Source organism: Mustelus asterias, chromosome 7, assembly GCF_964213995.1.
Source record: "Mustelus asterias chromosome 7, sMusAst1.hap1.1, whole genome shotgun sequence".
NCBI classification, from domain to species: Eukaryota; Metazoa; Chordata; class Chondrichthyes; order Carcharhiniformes; family Triakidae; genus Mustelus; species Mustelus asterias.
Genome location: NC_135807.1, coordinates 27,713,444 through 27,732,155, shown reverse-complemented (window position 1 = coordinate 27,732,155; position 18,712 = coordinate 27,713,444). Strand labels below are relative to the sequence as shown.

The following is an 18,712-nucleotide window of genomic DNA, read 5'->3' as shown; positions in this document are numbered from 1 at the left end:
CAGTGGGTGTAGCTGCTCCACTTGGAGTGCAGCGGTCCAGGGTAATAGCTGACCACCACCTTCTCGAGGGCAACTAGGGATGGGCAATAAATGCTGGCCTAGCCCAGAAATGCCCACATGCAGTAAGTTAATGAAAACAGAGCAAGGGCTCTATGTGATGAACGGAGTCTTGTGCAATGTCATGCTGGGTGTCTGGGCAGCTTCACTTCTTTGAAAGAATACCTATAGTCATCGAAAATTATACAAAACAGCTTTTGAAATGTTAACCTAAGTGCAATTTCCAGCACCATTTTGTTTAACCTCAAGCAGAAAGTACTTGCCGCTTTCCACTTTTCAGTGAATTATTTTATTTATTCCCAGCTGACCCTTCAATCCTGACCTGTCAGATTCAAGGCACGGCAAGGGTTGAAATGTAACTTTAGTAGGAATGCTGAATGGGTAGTAGTGGGTGGGTGATTCACTACTGACCTTTTATTTACTCAATCGCAAAAGTTCAAATTCACCCCCGCAGTGTTTCTCCCAAGAATGAAGCAGGTATTTTTTTTAAAAATAAGTAATTAAACTCCTCACCTGTAAGTTAATGCGGAGCTGGGACAGTGTTTCTTCAATGAGGCAGTCCTCTGGCAGCAATAAAAATATATAGTCTTTAAGAGTTTTATCCCACAAGATCAAAAGAGCTATAACACAATATTTGGCAATGTAAAACAGAGAAAGCTGGAAATAGATTCAGAATCATAAAAAACACACTCAAAACGCAGCAATGTGGTCCATCATGCTTATTTCCTGCACACTCCGCTTTGCACCTTTTATCTTTTTCCATTTGAAAACAGCAAGTTTATCAGTATCTGAGACAGCAAAGACAGGCTAATGTTTCTAGTGCAGGCATTTTGTCAGAAGCATTTTGAGGAAGGACAGACACATGGCCAAAATGTTAACCTTTTCATACAGATACTGACATCTTCATTGACTGCCTTTATTTTAGTTTTTTTAAAAATTCATTCATGGGCTGTGGAAATCGCTGGCTGGGCCAACAATTATTGTCCATCCCTGAGGACACGAAGAGTCAATCACATCGCTATGGATCTGGAGTCACATGTAGGCCAGACCAGGGAAGGACAACAGATCTCCTTGCTTAAGTTCATTAGTGAACTTGATGGGTTTTTACAACGAAGAACAAACAAAGAAAATTACAGCACAGGAACAGACCCTTTGGCCCTCCAAGCCTGCACCAACCATGCTGCCCGACTGGACTAAAACCCCCTACCCTTCCGGGGACCATATCCCTCTATTCCCATCCTATTCATGTGTTTGTCAAGACGCCCCTTAAAAGTCACTACCATATCCGCTTCCGCCACCGCCCCCGGCAGCGAGTTCCAGGCACCCACCACCCTCTGTGTAAAAAACGTGCCTCATACATTTCCTTTCAACCTTGTCCCTCGCACCTTAAACCTATGCCCCCTAGTAATTGACACTTCCACCCTGGGAAAAAGCGTCTGACTATCCACTCTGTCCATGCCTCTCATAATCTTGTAGACTTCTATCAGGTCGCCCCTCAATCTCCGTCGTTCCAGTGACAACAAAGTTTCTCCAACCTCTCCTCATAGCTAATGCCCTCCATATCCAGCGACATCCTGGTATTGACAATAATTTCATGGCCATCAGTAGACTTTTAATCCCAGATTTTTATTGAATTAAATTTCACCATCTGTCAGGGTGGGATTCGAACCGAGGACCAATTACCCTGGGTCTCTGGATTATTATCTTTAAAAGCATTTCTCATGGAGATTAAATCATTCGATAAATTTTGCAGTGACACAGGTCTGAAACTCTCTCTTCAGAGTGATGCCATAGTTTATGTTTAAAAGCAATGTATATCCTGTGCACGGTGACACAGTGGTTAGCACTGCTGCCTCACAGCGCCAGGGACCCGGGTTCAATTCCCAGCTTGAGTCACTGGCTGTGTGGAGTTTGCATGTTCTCTCCGTGTCAGCGTAGGTTTCCTCCGGGTGCTCCAGTTTTCTCCCAAAGCTGTGTGGGTCAGGTTGATTGGCCATGCTATATTGATCCTAATTTTGGAGGGATTAGCAGGGTAAATATGTGGGGTTACTGGGATAGGGTGCAATTATTGTCAGTGCAGGCTCGATGGGCCGAATGGCCTCCTTCTATACTTTGGTATTCTATGATTCTATGAACTTGTCTGGAGAAACAGATTATGTAATGAAGAGTTGTAAGATATTATTGATATCTAACTCTAATCATAACACAATTGTTATTATGTCAATTGCAAATGGGTTAGCATTCTCAGTGGATATAAATTATAATCGCTCTTTGTCGTGCATATCTGAACAAGGAACACATTGCTTTATGGTAGGCTTAACATTGAAATCAAATAATGACATTTCAATTTTTAAAAATTCTTCATTAGATGTGGGTGTCACTGGCTGGGCCAGCATTTGTTGTCAATCCCTAATTGCCCATTTCAGAGGGCAGTTAGAGCCAACCACATTGCTGTGGCTCCAGAGTCACGTGTAGGCCAGATTGGGTAAGGGTGGCAGATTTCTTTCCCTAAAGAACATCAGTGAACCAGATGGGTTTTTACGACAATTGTCAATCTCATAGAGTCATAGAGGTTTACAGCATGGAAACAGGCCCTTCGGCCCAACTTGTCCATGTCACCCTGTTTTTTTAAAACCCCTAAGCTAATTCCAATTGCCCGCATTTGGCCCATTTCCCTCTATACCCATCTATCTAAATGCTTTTTAAAAGACAAAATTGTACCCGCCTCTACTACTACCTCTGGCAGCTTGTTCCAGACACTCAACACCCTGTGTGTGAAAAATTGCCCCTCTGGATACTTTTGTATCTCTCCCCTCTCACCTTAAGCCTATGCCCTCTAGTTTTAGATTCCCCTACCTAATGGTCATCATTAGACTTTTAATTCCAGATTGGTTTAATATTGAATTCAAATTTCACCATCTGTCGTGACGGGATTTGAACCGGGGTCCCCAGAACATTATCTTGGGTCTCTGGATTACTAGTCCAGTGACAATACCACTGGGCCACTGTCTCCCCTGAAACATAACACATATGACACATTTTACCTGGCCTCTGGAAAGGGCCATGCCACTTCTGTGCACTGTTGGATTTTCTCTGCTGCCAGACCTCAGGAATCTGTACTAACCTGTAATGGGAACCCTCTCATCTTTCAGACGTGGTCCGTTTGCCATAACCTTCCATTCCTGCATGGTAGCACATATCTACTCTCAGTCACAGGCAATCTGGAGTAAAACTACCGCCCTTTTTCACAATTAAAAATGGACCCAAGAGTATATTGTTTATATGTGCTAAATATGGGCCTCGATATATTGATGTACTTCTCTGAGGATCAATTTGTAACCCCTCATATTGTGCACATACGCAGCAAAATGAAGTGAGGAGAGATTGGACGGGACATGGAACTGGGCAAGGATGGTCAAGGGGCTTAAGGTAGCAAATTTACAGAATGTTAATCTGTGCCTTACCAAGTGCCAGTGAATTCTGATTGTTTTTTTCTAGGTGCCCAGGTTCAAATCCCACTCCTGACATTAAGTAGACAAGGGCGGCAGGGTGGCACAGTTGTTCGCACTGCTGCCTCACAATGCCAGGGACGAGCTTTGATTCTGACCTTGGGTGACTGTGTGGAGTTTGCATGTTTACCCCATCTCTGCGTGGGTTTCTTCCGGGTGCTTCAGTTTCCCCCTGCAGTCCAAAGATGTGCAGATTAGGTGGATTGGTCATGGTAAATGCGTTGGGTTACAGGGATAGGGCAGAGGGAAGGGCCTGGGTAGGATGCTCTTTCAGAGAGTCGGTGCAGTTTTGATGGGCTGAATGATCTCTTTCTACCCTGCAGGGATTCTATGGTTCTATATTTCTGACGATGAAATGCCACTTGGCCAATCTCAGGCAATGGGTGTCACTGCCAAGGCTTGCATTATTGTCGATCCTGAGTTGCTGTGAGAACCTTCTGGTGAATTGCTGGACTCAATTCAGAGTGCAGAAAAGAGTCAATACCATTGATGTGGGATTGTCAGGTTAGAGAGCTTTGAGGAAACCTGTTGGGAGTTGGGGAAATGTTTTGATAATTTCAAATGTCATTACTATAAGTTAGATGTGTTTTTACTACAATAGTTATGGGTTCCATCTTACAAAGGTAAGTTGATCATTACATTGATCAGCATTGTGTAAGCGTAGAGATATATTCAAGTACTTTACCCATTGAAAAAAGTGCTACTATGCATTGAAAACAGTAGAAAAAAATGCTTAGGTACTCCTGTGTCATGATTTGAAGTGATTTAAAAGTCATCTGTGCTTTAATGTTGAAAAGAAATTGGCCTTCTCTTTTGCTTAGAAACAAAAATAGCTACCTAGCTCCTGGAATTATTTGAATGACAGGCCATCTGATGGAGCTTAGTAAAACACAATTCTATTTTGTTCAATGTCAATAAGCTCCATTGTCTGGAGTTGCAATGATTTGACAGATGCACCCATTATGAATGCTTGGCTGAGTTTCGAAAGCTCTTGAAGCACTTAGCTAAGTTGGTGATTGTGTACATGTTTTTATTTAAAGTTTTAAGAGGTTATCAAATAATTAATTCTCTACCTTTGATGTAGATGTTTATTTTTTTTACAACTTATTGGTCATCTGAAGATGCTTAACTTTTATTTAATAGGTCTGGAGGTTTTGTTTTCTCTGTGTAGTATGAATGGTGGTCAGATTGAATGATGGCTCTATTTGTTTATTAGCAGATTAATTGTTTTTTCACATCCATTTTAAGAATTTCCCATTAGATGGCTCCTGAGGTATGTCCATTGTGGATACTGGGTGAATGGCAATGGACAATACATGGAGGACATTGCATGGAGGAGAGGATGAGGGTCAATAAGAACCATGTGAAGAGCTGGGCTGATGTCCCCGAGAACCGAGGCAGATCTTCTGACTAACGTGCACTCTTCCAATGTTCCCTCGAGCTAGCTTAGATAGATAGGAGACCTAAACCTTGCCTGCCCTTGTCTCCAAGAGATGACAATATGATGGGTATGGGAGGAAGTGACAAGTTCAGGTTGGCAGAGTCAGGAACTGTCCTAAACGTGATGTAAAAATCCAGTCCTTATCCTCTCAGTCCAGTAGCATTACAACTATGCTACCTACCCACAGAGTATGGTCTTCACCTTCTGAAAAAGGAGGAGGGGGGTTGAAAGATAACAGTGAATATACTTTTTGAAACAGTCACACCTCTTACCTAGTTGAATCTGATGCAATTCTGGGATCTGTTTTATGATTGCACTGAAGTAGCAAAGGAGTCCTTTATAGGCAGAGAGTAAAGTTCGACAGAGGCTCTCATGCCACCGGTACGCGTGCTGCATACAACCCTCAGAGGTGACGTTAGTGTTCCCCTAAAAGGAAGAGTAAAAAGGCTGATATGGGAACACTGAATTTCATGGGTTGTGTTTTACCAGTTTTGAGAGCAGAAACTATAACAGGAGACCGACCGTATGTACATATGTATTTCTTGTTTTCCCCATGATACCACTATTGAGGCAAAGTGCTGCAACTGTGGAAAATAACTCATAAACACGTAGGCAATCTTGTTAAACACTACTGAAAGGCAAACCAAGCACATAATAAATTGCTTACCTCAGTCCGATGGAAAAAGTTTTGATTTTGGAAAATTGCACAAGCTAATGGAAAGGCATAATTTGCAAACCGCTGAGCTCGTTAGACCATCTAAAAGGAAAATGTCTGCTCACTAATGCCCAGCATCACAAAGCGGGAACAGCGTGGCTTAAAGCCAGTCCAAGTTATCAATTCCAGTCACACCAAAAACAGGGAGACACCAAATGGAAGCCATTGAATTCTCTCTGTCCTGTGATTGTGTGGATAACAAGTGAGGAAAGAATCAGGCTAAGCTTCAATGCTCTCCTCGCTGAATAACCTGTTGCCATTGTCTAGGCTTAAAAATTATGGATAGGAATGTGGGGAAGATACTCATGGGTTCCCAGCATCAGTGGAGCCTAATCTACCATCAGGGGAATCTAACTCAACAAGCAAATGGGAGAAAACGGTCGGATCTCAAACAATGATGAGACAGAGTACAGGAATGAGATAAAGAATCTGGTGAACTGGTGCGGCAACAACAATCTCTCCCTCAATGTCAATAAAATGAAGGAGATTGTCATTGACTTCAGGAAACGTAAAGGAGAACATGCCATTGTCTACATCAATGGGGACGAAGTAGAAAGGTTCGAGAGCTTCAAGTTTTTAAGTGTCCAGATCACCAACAATCTGTCCTGGTCCCCCATGCCGACACTATCATTAAGAAAGCCCACCAACGCCTCTATTTCTCAGGAGACTAAGGAAATTTGGCATGTCAGCTCCGACTCTCACCATTTACAGATGCACCATAGAAAACATTCTTTCTGATTGCATCACAGCTTGGTATGGTTCCTGCTCTGCCCAAGACTGCAAGGAGCTACAAAAGGTCATGAATGTAGCCTAATCCATCACGCAAACCAGCCTCCCATCCATTGACTCTGTCCACACTTCCTGCTGCCTCGGCAAAGCAGCCAGCATAATTAAGGACCCCACACACCCCGGACATTCTCTCTTCCACCTTTTTCCGTCAGGAAAAAGATACAAAAGTCTGAGTTCACGTACCAACAACTCAAGAACAGCTTCTTCCCTGCTGCTGTCAGACTTTTGAATGGACTTACCTTGCATTAAATTGATCTTTCTCTAAACCCTAGCTATGATTGTAACTCTACATTCTGCACTCTCTTGTTTCCTTCTCGATGAGCGGTATGTTTTGTCTATATAGCGAGCAAGGAACAATACTTTTCACTGTATGTCAATACATGTGACAATAATAAATCAAATCAAACTGTAGAGAAAAATATATCGGGGGGATTTTTCTCCCTCGCCACTGTGTGTTTCATGGTGGTGGGAGTTGGTGGGATCTTATGGTCCTGCCATTGTCAACAAGCTTTCCCACTGAGCATACCCTTTGCCACTGGGAAATCTGCGGCAGGAGTGTGCTGTTGGCAAGACTGTAAGATCCCGCTGGCGTGAACAGCAACGAGATTTCAGCATCACATTTTTTATAAATTGACATATTTATAGAATCATAGACTCTACAATGCAGAAGGAGGCCATTAAGCCTGTCGAGTATGCACCAACAACAATGCCACCCAGGTCCTATCCCCACAATCCCACATATTTTTACCCTCCTAGTCCCCCTGACACTAAAGGGCAATATATTAACCTAACCCGCGCATTTTTGGTGTGTGCGAGGAAACTGGAGCACCCCAAGGAAACCCACGCAGACACGGGGAGAATGTGCAGACTCCGCACAGACAGTGACCCAAGGCTGGAATCGAGCCCAGGTCTCTGGCGCTGTGAGGCAGCAATGCTAGCCACTGTACCGCCATGCCAGCCCTATTTAACAATGGGAGAACAATTTCCTGCAATACTCCTCCATTGAGGTCAATAAAATTGCAGGATACGAAGAGCACTGAATTTATTTATGTTGAGCAGATGGTATTGTCTCCGATTTATGATGGTCAGTCTCCTCATTAATGCAATTTTCATGTCTTGACAGTCATCCAGAAAACCATAACTATATACTCTGAGCTGCTCTACTCAACAGCAATTCAGACTCGTAATAATCAGGGCTAACAGATGTGGCATAATACTGTAAAACATCTCAGTAGGAACCTAATTAAACCAAAGTGTATCACATACCTCTTCAAAGCTCAGTTAACCGAGGCAAGGAAAGCAAACTGTGTTATTCCTGATTAATATCGTATAATGAGTTTTTACCTGTAGTAACAGGTGAGAGGCAGTTCTTGGGATCAAAGTGCATTAATCAGCAGAAAACATTTTATGAGTTTCTTAATTAAATCGAACACAGTAACTAAGTGTGGGGACAAGTGAATCAGGGAACACAGGTACCAGAGAAAAAGGACTGTAGATTTTGGATTGGGGTATTCAAAATTCTGTTGTAAAGTTGAAACTCAAGGTTGTTCCATACACTTAAATGACTGAATGAATTCAGGATCTTTTCCAACATTTGTATCTTGTGTTGTAAGTAAAAAGACCAATTTCACAAACAACCCACATATCCTGTGTGCATAATGTGACTGTGACAGCACATGGCAGGACTCATATACCATTCTTTGCACATTCTTTGCATTTGAATTTACGAGGGTTGTCCAACCGTATTTTCAATCGCATCTCGAAAAGGCACTAAATACAAACAGTGACGCCATTGTATTCAGATTAAAACGAGTGATCAGATTGAAAGAAAGAAAGATTTATATAGTCTCAAAAACAAAATACTACGATGCTGGAAATCAAAAGAAAAAATGCTGGAAATATTAAGCAGGTCTCACAGCATCTGTGGAGAGAACAAAATGGCGAATGTTTCAAGTCAAGGACCTTTCTTCTGAGTTCTGAAGAAGGACCTTGACCTGAAATATTGTCCGTGATTCTCCGATCCGCGCCCGCCACTTTTCTGGTGGGTCCGGCCGGGAGACGCGCATCTGCGGACTTGAATGGGGATTTGTCCATCTCCCAGGACCGGCGAGAAGTCACCCACCACACCACGCTGGAAACCGGCGGGAAGGCAGGTAAGTAATTTAAATCTTTTAAAAATCTATTTTAAATATATAGATTAGTTAATTATTGGGACCTTTCAGGTCCCGATCAAATCTCCCACACAGCCAGGAATACTTCATTCCGGCAGGGCTCACACTAGCTCCCCACCAGTTCGGGGAGCTGGCGGGAGACCTCGCCGGAATGAAGGAGGGGGGCAATCGGGACCCCCCAGGGGGTTGGGCAGTGGGGGTGTGGTGCCCCTGGGCATGGGCACCCTGGCAGTGCCAGCCTGTGCCCCCTTGCACTGCCCAAGGGGCAAGATGTTCATGCCCAGGAGGCACATTGGCACTGCCCATCAGGCATCGGGCAGTGCCAAGGGGGCAGGGCCTAGGGACAATCATTGAGGGTGGGGGGTCCCACTGCCACTCTGCATTGGGATCGGTCTGGGATGGAGGGAGCGCAGCGATTGGGGCGGGCTGGGGGAGGCGGGGTGGTCTGCCGGGGGGGGGGGGGGGGGGGGGGAGGGCCTGCCTCCAGGAGGGTCTGACACCAGGAAGGTTTAGCAGGGGGTGTCCTGCCAGGGGGGGAAGGCCTGCCTCCAGGAGGGTCTGACACCAGGAAGGTTTAGCAGGGGGTGTGGGGGGGGGGGCAGGCGGTGGGCGGGACTGCTGGGGTGAGGGGGTGGGGGGATCGCCACTGCTGGGGGAGTGGGGCCTGGGAATAAGGGTGCTCCGGAACAGGGGGGGGGTGGGTGAGGGCTGGCCCGGGAATTGCTGTGGGGGCCGCGATCGGGCCATGGGGGGCTGGAGGGGCAGCACTGCGGGTGTCCCGGGCTGGCCAGTGATCGAGCTGACCAGCAAACAGGAGGTTGACAATTTGGGGCCACTGCGCATGCGCAGAGTTCCACAACTGTCAATCTCTGGTGCGAATAGACCCCCCCCCCCCCCCCCCCGGGTTTTTAATGAGATTCCCGACTGGGACCTCTTCAGAGCACATAGTGCGGAAATTCAGGTAGGAAGCTGAACTGTCAGAACTGGCGCGATCTCGGCCAGTTTTGCCACCAATTCAGCACTTTTGGGAGAATCGCGACCATTAAATCTGTTTCTCCCTCCACAGATGCTGCCAGACCTGCTGAGCATTTCCAGCATTTTCTGTTTTTGTTCCGTTTATCTGGCACATTTCACAAACACGGGTCATCTCAAAGCTGTTAAGTGTGATCACTCTTGTTATGTAGGAAACACAGCAGCCATTTGTTGCACAACAAGCTTCCACAAACACCAACACGACCATGACCAGATAACCATGAACGAATAGCCCTAACCTCTGGCCTTATGGAAGCGGGAGATCATTGATGAAGCAGCCGGAGATAATTGGAGCTCGGCTTCTGTCCTGAAGAACTGGATAAAACGTGCCACAAATATAAAACTTTACTCCGTCCAATGTTAGTTACAAAATACACAAATATTTTATGCAGAATATTTTGCTATTTTAACATGTGAATGTGTGTCTGTGTGTGTGTGTGTCTGTGTGTGTGTGTGTCTGTGTGTGCGTGTCTGTGTGTGTATATATGTGTGTGTGTCTGTGCATGTGTATGTGTATCTGTGCGTGTGTGTGTATATATGTGTGTGTGTGCTTGTTGTGCGCGTATGTATTAAGCAGCAGCCCTGTTGCGGGTGGATTTTGTGTCAGTGGATGGTTAGGCAATTTGAAACCTATCCACTGACCCAGAAAGGCTGTGGGAGGAAGAAACCAAATTGATGTGATTTTAGGCAGGTCCCTAGATTTTCTCAAATCTATGTGGCGGTCTTGCAGGAAGAGGTCAGGACCAGGCAGGAAGTTTTCATTTCAGCCAGTTGGAGACTAGACCTGAACAAATCCACTATGCATGAAGAAACAGAGCAGATCCTGTCAGATCCACGAAAGGAGATGTCTGGTGCTCATGAAAAGCACCATGTAAATTCGAGTCTTTCCTCATAACACTAGGTTGAGCTCGATTTGAAGTTCCTCATTTGCAGCAGGTTTGGGTTGACAAATTGAAAGAAATATTTGAAATAGGTGTCAGGAAATGATTATCTCAAACAAGAGTGCGCCTAACCACCTCCGTTTGAAATTCATTGGCAACATCATCACCATATCATCCATCATCAACATCCTCAGAGTCACAATGGAGGAGAAACTCAACTGGATCTGCCTCCTTAATGCTATGGCTGTTAAAGCTGGTCAGAGAGTACATAGAATCCCCAAGTACAGAAGGCTGTACTTCAGTACTTTCAGCCCATCGGGTCTGCACACCATAATCCCACCCCGACCCTATTCCCATAACCCCACATATTTACCCTGCTATTCCCGACACTAGGATCAATTTAGCATGGCCAACCAACCTAATCCGCACGTGCTTGGCTTGTGGGAGGAAACTGGAGGACTCAGAGGAAACCCACGCAGATACAGGGAGAACGTGCAAACTCCACACAGACAGCGACCCGAGGCTGGAATTGAACCAAGGTCCCTGGTGCTGTGAAGCAGCAGTGCTAACCACTGTGACACTATGCCACCCCTAGATATGCTGTGTGCCTTATCCCTGATTATCTCATCCCTGATTACCCAAAGCTTCTCCATTTCCTAAAAGGCACAAGTCTGGAGGGTCACAGTGTATGCTTTGTATTTGAAAAGGTGCAGCTACAACAATTAACGGCCTGTGCAAAAATGCACTCTCTCCATCACTGGCACACTGCAGTGTGCATTATCTACAGGATGCACTGCAGCCAAGTCACTAAGTTCCTTCGGAAGCATTTCCCAAGCCTGTGACCTCTGCCACTTAGAAGGATAAGTGCATCAGGTTCATGGGAACACCATTACCTCCAAGATGCCCTCCAGGTTGCACACCATCACACCTTGAACATACATCTCAATTTCTCCATCATCTCTGGGTCAAAACCCAACAAACCCTCTACCAAACACCATTGTGGAAGTACCTTCACCGCACAGATTGGGCCTAGATCATTGGATTTTAGAAATCTTAGACAACATGGAATTCAGGGAAACTTGGCAAGATGGCTTAGTATTAGGATACAAAGGCTGGTGGTAAAAGGCAGTTTGAGTGACTGGAGAACAGTGTCCAGTGGCGTACCACAAGGTTTAGTGCTGGGACCCTTATTGTTTGCTATATACGTTAATGATATCAATGATAATTTGGGGGGAATAATAAGCAAGCTTGCAAATGGCGTGGAATGCAGCAACTCATGATGAAGGCTCACCAACACATTTCAAGACAACCAGGAATGTTAGTCTGACCAGCAAAGGCTATGTCCCAAGAATGAATCATTCATACTGCCAAAAATGACCTTGATTCACAACTGCTCCTCTAAGGATTTGATGATGACATATTTTGTAAAGACTGACTGCAGTGTATTGACAAACTGTTACACTGTGGATTACAAAGGACATAATGTCGGAAACCAACCATCAGAGGAATCATTGCATCGAGTCATTTCTTAATTAAAGGCAATCTGCTGATTTACAGCCTAACTCTGTTTATTGAACTGTATCCTGAGGAGAAGATTACAAACAGTAAGTAAGGAATGTAGTTCTTATTTAGCTGAAAATCCTTCCCGACTGTGCATAACTTTGCAAAATTAGTCTGAAACAGTTCAGAGAAGGTTCATTGGGCTGATTCCTGTGATGAATGGTTTGTGTTGTGAGGGAAGGTCGAGCAGATTGGGCCTAGATTACAGGGCAGCACGGTGGCACAGTAGTTAGCACTGCTGCCTCATATCAGGGGTTCAATTCTGGCCTTGGGTGACTGTCTGTATGAAGTTTGCACGTTCTCCCAGTGTCTGCGTGGGTTTTCTCTGGGTGCTCCGGTTACCTCCCACACTCCAAAGTTGTGCAGGTTAGGTTGATGGGCCATGCTAAATTGCCCCTTAAGGTCAGGGGGACTAGCAGGGTAAATGTGTGGGGTTACGGGGATGGAGCGTGGGATTGTTGTCGGTGCGGGCTCAATGGGCCAAATGTTCTGTAGGAATTCTATGATTCTATGAATTTAGCAAAATGAGATATGGCTCTTATTGAGACATAAGATTGTGAGAAGGTTTGGAAGGATAGATACGGAGACGATGTCTCCCTCCTGGAGAAATCCAGAACTTGGGACATAGTTTCAAAATAAGGGGTCTTTGATTTAAGATAGAGGAGGAGGATATTTTTCCTCTCAGGCGGTCGTTAGTGTTTGGAATTCTTTACCCAACGAGCAGTGGAGGCTGGGTGATTGAATATATTCAAGGCTGAGCTCGGCAAATGACAAGCCCATCCCTAATTGCCCTAGAGAGGCTTTCTTGAACTGTTGCAGTCCATGTGGTGTAGGGTACACAGTGCTGTTAAGAAGGGAGTTCCAGGATCTTGACGCAGTGACATTGAAGGAACAGCGATATAGTTCCAAGTCAGGATGTTCTGTAGTTTTTTGGAAGGGTGGTTTTCCTTTGCATCTGGTGCTCTTGTTTTTCTATATGATAAAGGTCATGGATTTGGAAGGTGCTGTCGAAGGAGCCTTTGTGAGCAGCTGGAGTGCATCTTGGAGATGGTATACATTGCTGCCACTGTGCATCGATGATGGAGTGATTGAATGTTTAAGGTGGCGGATGGGGTGCCATAAGATCAACCATGATCTTATTGACCGGAAGACAGGTTCTTGGGGTCTACTCCTGTTTCTATTCGTTATCTTCTTATATCCAATGTATCTCTATTGAATTATTCAACATATTATTCCTGCACATTAATATATTTGGTGCTGACTAAAAAGGTAAAACCTTCTGTGATATGTGCATTGGCCACACTAAATTCTCCCTCAGTGTACCCAAACAGGCACCAGGGTGTGCGGACTAGAGGATTTTCACAGTAACTTCACTTTACTAATCATAATGAATGGCAACCCTCAGGTTAGCGACAGCAACTATTTATTAGCTAACTCAAACTATGTTCAGGGTGCTTCAATGTGCGTCTTCTCCATTCAGCTCTTCGATCGATTCTGATGGTAAAAGTCCGCGCTAAGCCCTGGGATTCAGGCGCTCCCACCCCACTGAGCAATTAGAGTCATGGGTTTGCAGCATGGAAACAGGCCCTTTGGCCCAACTTGTCCATGCCGCCCCTTTTTTTAACCATTAAGCTAGTCCCAATTGCCTGCATTTGGCCCATATCCCTCTATACCCACCTTACCCATGTAACTGTCTAAATGCTTTTTAAAAGACAAAATTGTACTCGTCTCTACTACTGCCTCTGGCAGCTTGTTCCAGATGCACACCACCCTCTGACTGACACAATTGCCCCTCTGTACCTTTTGTATCCCTCCCCTCTCACCTTAAACCTATGCTCTATAGTTTTAGACTCCCCTACCTTTGGGAAAAGATATTGACTATCTAGCTGATCTATGCCCCTCATTATTTTATAGACCTCCATAAGATCACCCCTAAACTTCCTACGCTCCAGAGAAAAAAGTCCCAGTCTATCCAGCTTCTCCTTATAACTCAAACCATCAACTCCCGGTCGCATCCCAGTCAATCTTTTCTGCACTCTTTCTAGTTTAATGATATCCTTTCTATAATAGGGTGACCAGAACTGCACACAGTATTCTAAGTGTAGCCTTACCAATGTCTTGTACAACTTCAACAAGGCATCCCAACTCCTGCATTTGATGTTCTGACCAGTGTAACCAAGCATGCCGAATGCCTTCTTCACCACTCTGTCCACCTGTGACTCCACTTTCAAGGAGCTATGAACCTGTACCTCTGGATCTCATTGTTCTATAACTTTCCCCAATGACCATTAACTGAGTAAGTCCTGCCCTGGTTCGATCTACCAAAATGCATCACCTCGCATTTATCTAAATTAAACTCCATCTTCCATTCATCGGCCCATTGGCCCAATTGATCAAGATCCCGTTTCAATCCTAGATAACCTTCTTCACTGTCCACTATACCACCAATTTTGGTGTCATCTGCAAACCTACTAACCATGCCTACTAAATTCTCATCCAAATCATTAATATAAATGACAAATAACAGTGGACCCAGCACAGATCCCTGAGGCACACCGCTGGTCACAGGCCTCCAGTTTGAAAAACAGCCTTCCACAACCACCCTCTTCTGTCATCAAGTCAATTTTGTATCCATTTGGCTACCTCACTCTGGATCGCATGAGATTTGACCTTATGCAACAACCTACCATGCGGTACCTTGTCAAAGGCTTTGCTGAAGTCCATATAGACAACATCAACTGCACTGCCCCCATCTACCTTCTTGGTTATCCCTTCATAGAATCCTACAGGACAGAAGGAGACCATTTGGCCCATCGAATCTGCACCGACCACAATCCCACCCAGGCCCTATCCCCATATATTTACCCTAGCTAGTCCCCCTCACAGTAAGGGGCAATTTTGCACGGCCAATCCACCTAACCTGTACGTCTTTGGACTGTGTGGAGGAAACCCATGCAGACATGGGGAGAATGTGCAAACTCCACACCAACAGTCACCCAAGCCGGGAATCGAACCCGGGTCCCTGGCGCTGTGAGGCAGCAGTGCTAACCACTGTGCCACTGTGCCACCTTCAAAAAACTCAATCAAATTTGTGCATGACCAACTGAAAAGGAGCTCATGACATCCTCCTCCTTAAAGTCCCTTATTTCATACTGTGTTGAAAAGTTAACTACTGACACAATATGAGCAACAATAAACATTTTTAACACAGTTTGTCAGAAACTCAGTCTGTCAAGGGACTTTGCTTTCTCCGGGAGCAATTTAGCTCAACTGGATGTGATTCAACAGCAGGGATAGACTCGGTTGAACTTTCTTGAGTCTGACTCTCTTCTTGAACAGACTCATCGCTTTTCACTATTTCCTGGGTTTCCGTGGGATCAGCACTTTGTTCTGCAACAGGTTGAATTGCCTCTTCACTCCTTTGATTAATGACAACACTACCAGCCGGCACAACTGAAGCAGCTCAGCAGGAGCTATTCCAGTGGTTGTATGCAGGGTGGTCCTGTAGGTAGGAATCTTACCAACTTTGTTTCAAGGGATGCCAATGATAATGACTTCATGCCAGCTTTGACGGTTTGTACCACGTGTTCCACGAGCTCACCTGACAACAGGGTGACATGGCGCTGTTTGGATATGCTTCATTCCATTAGATGTCATGTAGTTTTGGAATTCGGCACTTGTGAATGCCATTCCATTGTCCAAAACAAATCCTTCTGGTAATCTGTGGGCGGCACAGCACTGGCACAGTTTCTCAGTCATTGCATAGAAAGTTGTAAATTTCATCTCCCAGCCACTTTGAGTGGGCATCCACTAATAAAGGGAGCATTGTACCCATAAATGGGCCTGCAAAGTCAACATGAACTCTCATCTATGGACGCCCTGGCCATTCCCAGTGGTGTAAAGGGGCTACAGCAGGTAATTTCTGTTGTAGTTGGCACTGGTCACACTGTTTCATAATCTTTTAAATGTCAAAATCTATGCCAGGCCACCATACAGATCTTCCAGCTAGCATCTTCAGATTTGGCATTCCCGGTTGGACATTATGTAATTCTTCTCGCAATTACTTTCTTCCAGGTATTCCCACTCCCCCCATCCTCACAACTAAGTTCATCTTTTCTCCTTTGAGAAGACTTCATGTGTTCTGCAGCTGTTTCATTCCACCAACAATGCAATCTCATGTAGTTGAGGCCAAAACATTGTCTGATTTCAAGAAGAAATTAGATATAGCTCTTGTGGCTAAAGGGATCAAGGGATATGGGGGAAGGGGGGATCAGGATATTGAATTCGATAATCAGCCATGATCAAGATGAATGGCAGAACAGGCTCAAAGGGCCGAATGGCTATTCCTGCTTCTAGTATCTATGTTTAATTTGTGATAACAGTGGGTCTTGATGAGTCCAGAATTTTATCTATTGTGCCGTCACAGGCAATGTATCTAAAATGTTTAAGGCCATTACCATCTCTTGAGGTACTGGAGAAGGTGGTGTGCTTTCTGGTAATGGGAGATGACTTAGAGAATCTGCATGGACGGTGTGCTCCTCGCCTGTGTTCAAATGTGTACTCGGAAGCTGCTAATAACAATGCCGATTGTTGTATTCTAGCAAATGCATTGGGGAACTGCTTTGTCTTCCTTAAAAAGCCCTACCAGAGGCTTGTGAACGGTTACGACAGTGAAATGTCTCCCATAGACATATTGATAAACTTTTTAATACTGTAAAGCACGGCTAAGCCTTCCTTTTCAATTTGAGAGTATCCTTTTCTTGTATCGGAAACAGTTCTTGATACATTTCCAATGGGTCTCTCTGACCCATCATCCATGCTATGGGATAGCACAGTTTCCACTCCATAAGAGGGGATGCATACTGAAACCAACACCTTCACTCTTAGTGCCACTGCTGCTAGCAGCTTCCCGCCATGTTCCAATGATGACATTGGAATCTGTTATAATGTAACCAATAGTAACATGCTGTGACGGTCAGCTGACCAGCTGACCCAGTGGACAATGTAACCAATGGCAAAATGACGTGGTGGTTAGCTGACCCGGTGTAAATTGAAAGCAGACAGGGATTGTGGGGAGCTTGTGTGGTCCAGGACATGGCCTGAGTGTTGGTGTAATGAAGTTTTTTTTTATTAAACCTTTTTCTTCAATTTACTTTGAGAAGTTAGTTCTTTCATTGCTTGCAACTGAAGTATCCTCACTGCCGGATACATGCCATTCTGCATGCTTCACAGCTCTAAGGCCCCCTTCTCTGCACTTTCCATTTCCAGGGCCATTGTAGTGCCTTTTTTAAAGTTACTTCCGACTCTGCCAGTCGCTTTTTCTGTATTGCCATATTGTTTACACCACATACCAAACGATCTCTCAACATTCAATGTTGACCAAACTCACACTGCTCCACTATTTATCTTAACATTGCTACAAAGGCTATGTGGTGTCTCCTGGTGCTCTCCTCATCGAGTTAGATTTGTACCTTTGCAGTGTTACTGAGGACTTGGGATGATGATGTCCTCGTCCTAGTTCACAAGCTCTGCAAACGTTTTGGTATCAGGAGCATCCAGGGTTGTTAAACTTAAACGAGGTCTCCTTGGCATTTTTTACTGCAATTTCAGGTGCATCCTTTTTCCTCATCACTGATATGATTATCATAATGAATGAAGGCCTCCAGGTTAACAACGACAACAACAAGTCATTATCCAACTCAAACTGTGTGCTTCAATATGTGTCTTCTCCATCCAGCTCTAGGCTCGATTCAATTGGTAAAAATCCATGCTCAACCCCAGGATTCGGGCAGTTGGGTCACACTCCGGACCCTCACCCCTTAAGGGGGCTCACTTACTACACCTCCCATTCCATTTGGAATATCCCATATTTTCCCATTTATTGCCAGGATGATCAGTAGGAAGGCAAATGCAATGATAGCATGCATGTCGACGGGACTAGAATACAAGAGCAGGGATCTACTTCTGAGACTGTATAAGGCTCTGGTCAGACCCTATTTGGAGTATTGTGAGCAGTTTTGGGCCCCATATCTAAGGAAGGACGTGCTGGCCTTGGAAAAGGTCCAGAGGAGGTTCGCAAGAATGATTCCTGGAATGAAGAGCTTGTCGTATGAGGAATAGTTGAGGACTCTGGATCTGTACTGCGAGGCCTGGATAGAGTGAATGTGGTGAGGATGTTTCCACTAGTAGGAACCAGAGGGCATAATCTCAGGCTCAAGGGAAGACCCTTTAAAACAGAGATGAGGACGAATTTCTTCAGCCAGAGAGTGGTGAATCTGTGGAACTCTTTGCCGCAGAAGGCTGTGGAGGCCAGGTCATTGACTGTCTTTAAGACAGAGACAGATAGGTTCTTGATTAATAAGGGGATCAGGGGTTATGGGGAAAAGGCAGGAGAATGGGAATGAGAAAAATATCAGCCATGAATGAATGGTGGAGCAGACTCGATGGGCTGAGTGGCCTAATTCTGCTCCTATGTCTTATGGTCTTACCACCAAACATTCCCACTGCACTTTTGGACTAAGTTTCCACTCGTTTTGGAAAAGCATGCCCGTAGGTTT

The 18,712-nt window shown here is 44.9% G+C and overlaps 1 protein-coding gene across 1 annotated transcript in view; it reads right to left on the bottom strand.

Annotated features, from left to right (window-relative positions):
* Positions 1-18,712, bottom strand: part of fam135b (family with sequence similarity 135 member B) — a 411,827-nt gene that overhangs the window by 99,557 nt on the left and 293,558 nt on the right. The window contains exons 8-9 of the mRNA XM_078217023.1: positions 5,280-5,433; positions 571-620 (exon numbers count right to left, since the gene is read on the bottom strand). Of these exons, the coding sequence (XP_078073149.1) occupies positions 571-620; positions 5,280-5,433 (204 nt within the window). The remainder of the gene's footprint in view (positions 1-570; positions 621-5,279; positions 5,434-18,712) is intronic.